This window comes from Columba livia, chromosome 3 (assembly GCF_036013475.1).
Source record: "Columba livia isolate bColLiv1 breed racing homer chromosome 3, bColLiv1.pat.W.v2, whole genome shotgun sequence".
Classification (NCBI taxonomy): domain Eukaryota; kingdom Metazoa; phylum Chordata; class Aves; order Columbiformes; family Columbidae; genus Columba; species Columba livia.
The window spans coordinates 99,257,004-99,268,216 of NC_088604.1; the positions used below are offsets into that span (position 1 = coordinate 99,257,004).

Below are 11,213 nucleotides of genomic sequence, written 5' to 3' on the forward strand. Positions count from 1 at the left end.
ACAGAAGTATCATTGTGTATGAAAAATTTATTGAAAGGGAGCTCAAGGCTTTTATTAGTTGCGTTCGCAAAAGTGGGCATGTTCAGATCAGACTTAGTGCACAGAAGACTTAGGTTATGTGGTCTACGTCTGACATTCATCCATATCGTGCCTTCTCTGGTGCTCACTGCTAATAAAACTATACTGTTTAAAGCTTTAAAAAAAAAAATCTCAAACACTTATTTTACCAGAAATGTGCTCAGAATATAAATAGTGCTTAAATACAGGTTTAACCAGACTGCAGTCCCGGCAAAGTAACTTAAAAAGACACAGACGAGATAGTAAAACACAAAATAGACAGCCCTGAGTAGAATTCAATTAAGACAAAAACCACCCCAAACAGTGCAACATTGTTAATGACTAAATTAAGCCTGCAAACAAATATATTTTATTGGTACCTAAGGACAATACGCACTAATTCCATTTGCTCTGTTATTTATAGTTTGGCGTAGGGTGGGGTTGCCAAAATCAAAAAGCAAAGCAATAACTTATTTGCAAGATGGACCCCCAAATCCTTTAAAATGCCTAAAAACATATGAAAAGTTCTCTATAATTTGATGGCTACAATCCTTGTCCCACAAGCTACATGAGAGCAACAAATAGTTAAATCAAACATATTACTACTAGCTCATCTACTGCAAAGTCACTGTATCAGAAGCCCGAATTGATTTGTTTCCTTAGAACAAACTGAAAATGAATGTAACATAACATCCGAAAAAAAAGAATCCCTCCTGCCCTGCTAATCGGATATTGTATAATGGTTGATTGCAGCTTTGCACCGTGCTATTGTTGCCTATATCATACATACTTACAGGTTCTGGGTTCTTCCAAGAGTTTGGTGCAGTTTCAAGGACAAATGTCTTAAGGAAGTCTTTCTACTGTGCAGCAGTGATCCTAGCTCTGATCTCATTACATGAGCAAAGTGCTACAGCTGACAAAATAAAGGAAACTTCCTGCGTGAAGAAGAAATCTTGGAAAGTCTCAGGGTTAAAAAGGCTGCTTAAATACGCTCCTTGATTTGCTCCCTAGTTGTGTATACACAGTAGCAGCTGATCTCTGTTTGCAGCCCTGCAGAAAGAAACCTTTGCTGAAAACCAATGGCATCACATTTCAGAGGAGCTACTGCCAGGCTCTGGAGAGCAAAGCAACCTTTGACAACTTCACCCAGTTAGAATCACCGGCGTTTGCTGCATGTCCTGCAGGACTTTTGGAACTGTATATTTACTGTATTATTGTTATTAATGCTGCTCTGAAATCCTGCATCCTAGGCAGTCGTGACACAAGCAAGTCTCCCTCGCTGTAATAGGAGGTTTTGACTGTGTCATGACTGTTAACTGCAGAATTCACCACAATATATTTTTGCTTTGTCTTGATTATGGCATTTGCAGATGAGAAGCTGTTAAATGTGCTCAAAAGCATTTTCTGCTGTAGAATTGCTAAATTAAGTGCAATAGGCATCCTGTTTATCCTAAATTCATCTCGACCCTGCCTTGCATCAGTCACACACTTCTCAGTCCTTTTTTTTTTTCTGATACAGAGTACAAGTCAGCAGATTTGGGGAGTGGGAGGGGGCTGGTTTTTCATTGAATATCTTATCTAGAGCCTTTCAGCATGGCCTCCATTGGACTAAAATCGTGAAGCACAACACCCCAAATTCGGCAAAGTTTGGTATTCTGACCAAAGTGCCTGTGTGACTCCAGGTGCCCCCTCAGCTCCCACCTTGACCCTCCAGAACCAACCAGGGATGGGCAGAACCTGCATCACCTTCTGTGGTTTTTACTGCTGTCCAAATCAACTAGTAAGAACACAAAAGCAACATTTAAAAAGAATACTTTTGCTAGCGATAATTCAACTCCTAAACTGGGAAACAATACTCCCAACACATCCTCACGTTTGATATCAAAGAATCACCAAGAATTCATTTAAATTTAGTTGTTTCACCATCTAGCCCAGGGTGACTTTCCAAAGAATAACTGGGACCATACACTGCCCCCACAAACAGTCAGAGTGTGACCACAGAGCTTGCGCGCTGCTTTCCAAACAGGACCCCCTTCTCTCTCCAGAATAAGCAGCAAACCTCAGACACAAAATTTAGAAGAGTCCCTTTTAGAAGCGCACCATTGCAAAGTTTGGTTAGGAGGAGTTAAGGGTTTTTTTCTGGGCACTTGTAAAACAGATTATTCACCACCCTCTTTTACCCTGAGGCTCTATGACTATTCTAGCTACTTACTGTGTGTTATTTCTTTAATATTTTGAACTTTATTCCAAAGGGCAGAAACCAAAACTGACAGAACATCAAGACAGCATGCTCTGTGATCCAAACAGCAAAATAATTGAGATCCTGTGCATACACACAATCTGAGTGTGTGCACTCATATTGCACACGCCTGCACACACTCACTCACAAGCACAAACAAGCACAAGGGTTTGTGGCACAATTTTCAGCGATACTCACAGTTCACGTCCTCACCTCCCTTCAGTTAAAAAAAGAGTAACAAAGAACTAAACCTGACTAGCAAAACATTAAAAATATTTTTTTAATAAAAGGTAGGCACTGCTTATAGCAGGGTAACCATACTGATCAATATGCATTTCCACCCCAATTTGCCTTTCTCCTTTAGGAGAAGGATCCTGTCCACCCCCAGACTGTGTCACACTGGAAAAATGAAAGTGTTTGGTGGTGACAGCAGGATTCATCTCATTCTTCTCCCTGGAGAGACAGTGCAAGGTAGGGGACCAAAATCCCTGCTATGAGGCTGGGCGCTCTCACCTCCATCACAGCACCTCACCTTTCTGTGCCTAAACCGGCACCATCGCATTTAATGCGTGTTGCCAAGGGACAGTTTCTGTGCCTCTGTTGCTCAAGCTGCAAGACAGGGATTGCACGTCAGGGAAAGATAAAGGACTAAAACCTGAGGGTGTATATCCAGTTCCCAGCTGTGCCGTAAGAAGGGCCACGACCTTGGGCTGCTGCTCTCTGTGCTCCAGCGCCCAGCCTGCTGCCCAGACTCCGCATTCCTCGCTCTCAACCCTTGCCCACCTGCTCTCTTTTGGATATAATGTGGAAGGAGGGTAGTTGTTTGTTTGTTTGTTTGTTTTCTATTAGAAATTCGGCACAGAGTAAAACAAGCTCTTTACATCAGGTGGAACTCAAGGCATTAATTTAAGACAAGTAAAAAAAAAAATCCCTGTGGAAGCAGGAATTTCACTGAATGAAGTTTTCTCCTCAAGAGCCTCTAAATACCCAAGTGTCTGCACAGAAAGGCTGAGACATCCGAAAGCAGCACGAGAACAATAACCCGACTGTATTCAGTAGTCCTGCCCCACACAGGCCAACGGATACTTGTCAAGGCTGCAGGACATCTACTCCAGGTTGGACTCCACTTCTCCTTACCTCTCCGCTATACTCATGTCCCATCTGTCACAGCCAGATCAATACAGAACCAGGGACACTGCTCCTTCTGCTCCCTTTTTCTGTAAAAGCAGACACCAATCCAGACCACGGGGCACAAAGGAATTGCCAAATCTTTATCCTCCCAGTATTCCCAGCTATATCCCAACCTGCGACACACTGTCTTCCCTTTTATTTCCTTTCCAATTTTCTCATTTAATTTTGTTTTCACAGAGTTGTATACGGCAGGGAGCATAGTAACAATTTGAAGTCCGTTTTCCAGCCTTCAGAGGATGGGATAAAGCAGCTTGGCTACTAAGGAGAGGCCATGAAAAATGTTCAAAGAGGATGGGGAGCAAGAGCTAGGCAAGACATGAAGAAGGGGAAGGCAAGCCTGAGCTTACGCAATGTCAGAAGCTGTACATCTCCATCCCTCCTCCATCTGTCCCCAGTGGAAAGGGTGGCCCTCAGAAACCAACTCCATTGCCTGCTTTTCTGAAGTCTAAACTGGTACTGGTGCCCAAGAGCTGTGCTCTGCCTTCCTGACACCCATCAGTTGTAACAAATTCGAAAGGTTCTTGCTTAATTCATGTGGGTCTCAAAATTCAAAGATATCATCAAGAGGAAGGCATTTAAGGCTAACGCTCTGAACAAGTAAAACAGGGCAAATTCTCAGTTTTAGCATCAATCTCAGGATATTTCTTTTATATATATCAATACCCTGTTTCCAGGGGTCAAGTAATACGAGACCAGCTTTCTCTTTTAAAAAGAGATTTCTAGCTCTTGTAATAAAAGAGGTATGACTGAAAGTAACCACAATAAAACAGAAGTCCAGCAGAAGCACAGTAATGCTTTTAAAAGTTACACATTTTAGCTAGTCTCAAAATTTTCAATAAGCAGTACTGGTTTTAATTATCAATCTCTGAACCCAATAGGAGTACATAGACTAATGAGAGCTACACCTGGAAGGTGCTTAGGATTTTGCTTAAATATTAAGTCTGAAACTCTGTCCATCCAGACCTGTCTGATCTCTGCACAGATCCTGAATCTGTCCTATCCCCAGTCTATCTATAAACATACTAACTGCGACTACTGGATTTCCTTTTTAGCAATTTAATGCATTTGGATCCTTGTCAACGTATGAAACACCTTCCTCATCCTCACACAGCAAGCGGCTACAGTCTCCGCATTGAAATTCCTTCATAAAAGTCACTTCTCCCTTTTCATCTATTAAGATTCTAAACCAAAACTAATACAATCATCAAGAAATTTGTATGCCGAAGCTAAGTGTTGTTCTCATCAGCAGCTCTGCATTACCTGATCGTTCAGGATTCTCTTTCCTGTTGTACTTACTATGCTCACATTCTGTGCTATGTATACAATTAAAATTGTTTGGGTTTTCATACCATTTTTTACTTTTATTTGTTTTCTAAAGTATCCAGCATACTTTGAAACAAATATAGGTGACAACATAGATGTAAATATCACCATGGAGGCATCACAACAAATGTGATGCTTGGAATAATTCATTTAAGGTGTTTAGATCCAATTTAAATTCTTTCCCAATTTTAACCGAGGCTTCATAACCAGATGAACTTAAAACAAGGTGTACGACTTCATGCTACACTGGTAATCCACCCTAACTAGGAAATAAATTTTCAGTGATTAAGTTGAATTGTTCGTACAAAATGCCAGCTTCAGCTTTTCACCCATACAAAATAGCTTGGAAAATATATACTGCATGTGTTTATTATAGCTACAGTTGCCATGAACATCTATAACTCTCCAACAATTTCTTTGATTTATGTTCAAAAACATACAGGGCATGAAATGATGCCTGCAACCTTACATTTCCCTCAAGAACATTGTGGGGAGAAGATATATTCCAAACATCATGTTAGATTCCTTGTTATGTCTCCTTTTTAAAATAAATGTATGATAATCAATTACACATGCTTCAAAGCAACTGCCACTAGATTCCCCAACAGAAAAGCTGTTTGAGAAAAGTTCAATTTTCTTTCCCCTAATGGTTGAGTTATAATAAGAGATCTTGCTTAGATATTAAGGGAAAAAGTATATTATAAAAGATAGGCCCTGCTCAACTTGAATATGCATGCGCAGGTTTGTGCTTGCCTAGACTTGACTTAGAACAAGGCTTTCACAGAAGTAACATCTCCACTGATCAACATGCTAACAAAAGCATGTGCGTGTGAAGATCTTGCACCTAATCTCCTTGTCACATATTCTTGTTGCAATCCAAGTGATGTCAAGAGAACAACACAGATAAGTTAATGTATCAGGCTCGACTTCCCTTTCAACCTCAATATGCAAAACATTCATTTAAGAAGTCCACCCAGCTGTAGCTTCCACTAGAAAAAGAAACCTGCAGATGTTTATAGGAATATCAATTAAGCTGGATGGGAGCGCTGCCATTAACGCAGGTACATGTAAGATTGGGCTTTGCAGATCTGCCTGAACTCTATGCAGAGGCTGAAGTGTATGTTTTCTCCAGAGTATTGAGGCCCACGGGTTATATGCCATTAACAGGTGAGCATATATGGTTGATATCTCCACAACCTCGTGGCTCTGGCACAAGGACAAGGGCAGCATCCCTGGGCAGCATCCTTGCCCATGGTGGGGAGACCGGAGTGGCCGGGAATGCATGCAGCGCTTGGCACCCAGCATAGAAAGGGTCAGGATCTTTTGTCTCCTCTGCACCAGGTAGTTTTTGTCACCTTCACCCCAAACAGGGAGCTCATGCTCCCTGCCTCTTTTAATGCCCTGGCTTACACCACAAACTAGACAGCTAGCAAACACTATAGAAAACTGGGCTGCATGGGACAAGCCTCTCTAAGGAGAACTTAAACTTACTGGCTTTGAGTTTCAAGCGAATATGGAGTAAGCTGGATCTGAGACTTTTTTCAAATAAAACATAGCCCTGTTCATCCCTACAAGTGTGCAAAATGTGTGTACAAAATCTGGAAACAGAAATGAATTCAGTTGCGGCTTTGTTTTCTGTCTTCCTTTTGAATCAAACCCTCAAGGAACAAAAAAATCACAGGAGAAGAAATATTGTCTTGCACCCTCTTTGGACTGCAGCGCTGTTTTATCTGTTACTAATGAAGCCGAGGAGGAGGAGGAGGGGAGATCACTGGACGTGCGTGCCTATTGCCCATGCAGCCCCAACTAGATAGCATCAACAGTTGTTCTCCTATTTTCACAGCAGGAAATAAGCAGGTACTAGCTGTATAGGAATAATCAGGAGGAATCTAGGTCAAAATCGAAGCAAGACTGGTCTGTCCATTTGAGGAAACTCATGCAAACACAATACCCATGTAAAAACAAAGAACATATTTGTTATGGTTATCTCTCTAAAGATTGTTAAACAAGCATTCAAACACTGGCCTACCTTGAGTAAAAGGCACTATTCCTTTAGTGTGACTTTTGATAAGGCATTCAAAATCAATATAAACTTGAGATATTAGGAAATTTTATAATCATTATTTCACAAAGGCAGACTTGAAAGGGTCTCTTGTTCATGGGTAAATCTTCAGTTAGTTTTTCTAGTACCAGTGGTTCAATTGAAAGATTCGCCAACTGCCCCCTGGAGAAAACTGAAGATCTGCATTTAAATGGAGATATAGTATTTCCAAATGCACGCACGGTACCTGCAAGGCAGATACTGTCAAGGTTTCTCAGTGAGTGGATCTCAAATTGTATTAGGTACATTTCAGTGCCATAACTATCCCCATTTCACAGGACTGGGGCTATTTCCATATCATTTTTATGTGTGCATGCTTTGTAATATTTGTCCTGATAAGTCAAAATTAAACCCCCATCTACAACAAAGCCCTCACATACGAATGACAAGGAATTACAACCTTATGTATAATTTTCTGATATGCACAATGAAGACTATATTAGATAGCCGGACTAGAAATCTTAAATAATTGAAAACTCTGATGACTTAATAGAGTAGCAAGGTTGGTTTACAATGCAGCCAATTTAGAGCCATAAAAACACTGTGTAAAATTTTTATCTTGTGGTTGACCATTACGTATCCTATTTATTATTCCAAAGTATTTCAACAGCATTTTTCTTCATCAATGTGGCTGCTGGCATTTAGCACCCACTCACTAAAAGCACGTGATTTTCCTGGAACAGCTTTAGGAAAAGAAAACAAAAAATTAGCAGATCACTACCGAACTGTTCCTCATTGTAATACGCATCTTTTCACATTCTGACTTGAACCGACTTCATGTGCTGTAGAACACATTCAAAACCACCAAGACTTAAATATAATAAATCAAAGCCATATACATTAAGTTAAAAAGACTGGTGTAACTACTGATCCTGACACATCAGAGAACCAAAAAAAAAATCAAACCTCATGAATACTTTGCTGCTAATGTACACGAGTTCAAAGAGCAGTGTTCCTCTTAGGAAAACATCTTCATTTTCATATCAGAAAATCATCCTAACCTTCCAGAAAAGTTTTTGTGAGCATGGAAGGAAAGCAGAGAGAAGGTTTAGAGTGCAAGAGACACTTGTGATGGGTTTCAGACACACAGGCATTAGTCCAGCCAGCCTCTCACTGAAATGCAGGTTGCAATTGAAACGTCCCCGTAAACAAGGTTACTGCGAACGGCCCAAGATATCCTTCTCAGCAACACCTTCACCAGGAGCCCTTCAGCTGTCTACTTAGTTTGTTACACCTTATCTCACAGCCATGACATCCTAATGCTGATTCAAATTCAGGATTCAAAATGAAAGATGAAATATCTCTAAGATCACTTAATATTGAAATACCATTGCAGTAATAAGTGGTGCCAGGCTCGAGATAGGGATATAGTACTCTAGTGGTAACCTTTTAATTTCTGACAAAATACTGTGGAATAACTGTGATGCTGCAGACACAGTTAATGCAATCGATTTGTTTTCCTTATTTTGATAATGAGCACACTGAATGTCGTGTTTACCTTCTCCTGCCCCTGGCACATTTTAAACTGTAAAGTCCTCTAAAAGGAGACCTGCCAGATTCCCAGTACAGACAAGAAACCCCCCACATCACAGCCCCCTGCCCCCCTCCAGCATGCAGAACCACAGCTACCTTGATGCTCTCAAGACAGGGAAGATCATAACCACATGAGTCACTTCGTCATTCTAAGTCTTTGGCTATTTTCAGTGGAAATGCAACGCATGCACCATGTATAATCTAATGTAGGTTATATTGTAAACTACTCCCATTCTGAAAGCGACGGTAGGTATGCTACAACAGAACATTTTGTCCTCTGAAATAAAACAGAGAAGTAGCATCAAAATTGATCAGGCAAGTTTTGCACTTTGTATTTGAGACTGGGCGCTAATAAATGCTTAAAACTTCAGTGGTTTTATACAAAGGGCATTCAGATTTCCCTCCTGGCCACAAATGATGATAGGCTGAAGTGTGTGTGTGTGTGGGGGTCACTTCTTTTTCTGTTGGGTTATGTTTGCTGTCAGAGTCTCCTTAACAGTATGAAAATACAGGATTGGGGGCGGGAAATACTGAGGGGGGTAGCAATTACAGGAGAGAAAGCCAAGCTGCTCAGAGCCTGCCTTCCCACACTACCATTCACCTTCATTTAGCAGTCCTTCATATTCTACTCATTTTTCCTTGCCTCCCCCATTATTTAGTCATCTCCTGAATGCAGTCCTCTCTGGTATAAAGAGAAACATACGAACTAGACCAAGTACTCAGAGTGCTTCCCCTGCAGCACTTCAAAATATACGTCCAGACCACTCGCTCCTTCATAGCATTAACGCTCAGGGGAAAATAATAAATAAATAAATAAATAAATAAATTTCCTCGCAACCGGGTCACATTCAGCCCCACACATGCAACCACTTCTCTAAACCCCTCAAGCCCGGAGCTGGGAAGGTGAAGTATCAAGAAGAGCACGCAGTGCGTGGACTTTCCACACTTTCCTTCGCCCCTTTGCATTTGGGGTGCGAACGGCCCCGCTGCCTTTGTGTGTGCGTGTCCCCGGGTCCTGACACGACGGCACCGGCAGAGCAAAGTGCGTCCACGCCGCCGCTCCAGCCTGCCGGGGACAGCGGGGAAGCAACACCCAGCGGCAGCCGTGTCCCCCGCCCGGCGTGCAGGGCTCCCACCGGGCCTGCTCGGCTCCCGCCAACCGCTCGCAGAAGTGTTGCAGGAAGGAGAGGGCGGCGGGGGAGGGACGGGACCCCCCTGCCGGGCCAAGCGGGCCCCGCCGCTGCCCGGGCCGCGCCGCAGCCGGGACACTTCGGGGCTCCCGAAAGAGCATCCCGGAGGAGGGAGGGCGACATGGGCAGCAGTCGCGATAATCACACGCGCCCTGCAAACGGCTTTGAGAGTCCGGTCCTCCTTCCCTCCTTGTAACCGCCAGAGCCACCCCGGGACCCCGGCCCCAAACTCTTGCTGACTAAAGCCTCGTCACTTCCCCGGCACTCCTGACCCTGGGCAAGGGGGGAGGACAAAACCTGCTGGGGGAGGATCTGTTAGCAGAAAAAAAAGAAGAAAAAAAAAAAAATTCTCCCTTCCCCCCTCCCCCCCCACCCCGGACTAATAATTTTAAATAATTGTCCGAGAGACGAGAACCACTAAACCCCGGGCAGCCGGTGCTGTTGTGCGGCTTTTTACGAAGCTGATGTTTGGGGGGTTGGGGGGGCGGGGGGAGATGACTCTGAGCAAGTGCAATTGGCAAGGTCTGAAGGTGGAATGGGGTGGGGGGGGAGCGCTTCTGGCAGCGGCTCGTCTCCAAGCAAAAACATGCCCCCGATGCAATGTCAGCTCGCAGAGGTGCGGGGTGGGGAGGGGGGGGCTCGCTTTACCTGGTCAGCTCAGAACCGCAGGCAGGTTAATCAGGTGAGTCGTCAGGGATTTTAAAGAAGCCGAAGCCGGTTTCTTTGCTAGGAAAGTCTACAACACCATGCAGGGACATTGCAAAATCTTTACACACGCCTCCTTTAACTGGGCTCCCACGACCTCCGCCGGCGAGGGGGGAGCCGCCGGCGGGCTGCAGGCCGTGCGGCGCCGCTGCGGCGAGGCGGGGAACGCGGGGGGCGGCGGCGGCGGCGGACGCGGCCCGGCGAGAGGACAGCGGCGGCGGGCAAGCGGCGGCGGCCCCGGTCCCCGCGGGCCCGGCCCCGGCGGCGTCCCCGGGCCTCCCTGCCGCCTTGGTAGCGCCGGTCCGCACTCGGCCTGACCCGGGACGTCACGCCGCCTGTCTGTTTTCTCAATGATAACTTGGCAGGAGAAGGGGGAAGCGGCCGGGTTTTTCCTGGGCTCGTTACCGGGTATGTGCACGTTTCTTTTGCATGCGGTTTTTTTTTGTTTTTTTTGGTTTTTTGTTTTTTGTTTTTTTTAACCAAAATAATAAAAAGCGGGGACAGGAAATCCGGGGCGCGGCGGGGGCTGCCGCTCCGCGATGGTGGCGGCCGCTCGCCGGCGGGCGCGGGGAAGCGGCGGCGGCGCGGCCGAGGGGCGCAGGCATGCGTTCATCTTTTTGTCTTTCATTTTACCTTCAGGGTGACATTCAGTGCCAGGCGAGCCTCGCCGGTCACCGCCAAGTCCCACCTGGAAAAAAAAAGAAAAAAAAAAAAACAAAACAAAAACAAACCCCAAAAAACAGCCCAACCTCAAAAAGCAACTACCGAAAACGGGGGGTGGGAAGGGGGTACCACCCCCCGGCAGCCCGGATGCGGCGGACGGGACACCTCGCCCAGGGGACGCGGGGACACACACAGGCACGCGCACGCCGCC

The 11,213-nt window shown here is 44.7% G+C and overlaps 1 protein-coding gene across 22 annotated transcripts in view; it reads right to left on the reverse strand.

Annotated features, from left to right (window-relative positions):
* Positions 1-11,213, reverse strand: part of ESRRG (estrogen related receptor gamma) — a 405,281-nt gene that overhangs the window by 374,190 nt on the left and 19,878 nt on the right. For 7 of the 22 annotated variants that reach the window (XM_065058471.1, XM_065058470.1, XM_065058475.1 and 4 more), the window contains exon 1: positions 10,283-10,462. The exons of 6 other annotated variants lie outside the window; for them this stretch is intronic. Coding sequence is in view for 2 of the 16 variants with exons in the window: in XM_065058454.1 (XP_064914526.1) it covers positions 852-949 (98 nt within the window). In the remaining 14 variants the exon portion in view is untranslated. Of the gene's footprint in view, positions 1-851; positions 8,440-10,282; positions 10,463-10,972; positions 11,206-11,213 lie in introns of those variants that run through there. 9 more of the 22 variants (XM_065058477.1, XM_065058483.1, XM_065058478.1 and 6 more) reach the window with 6 other exon arrangements.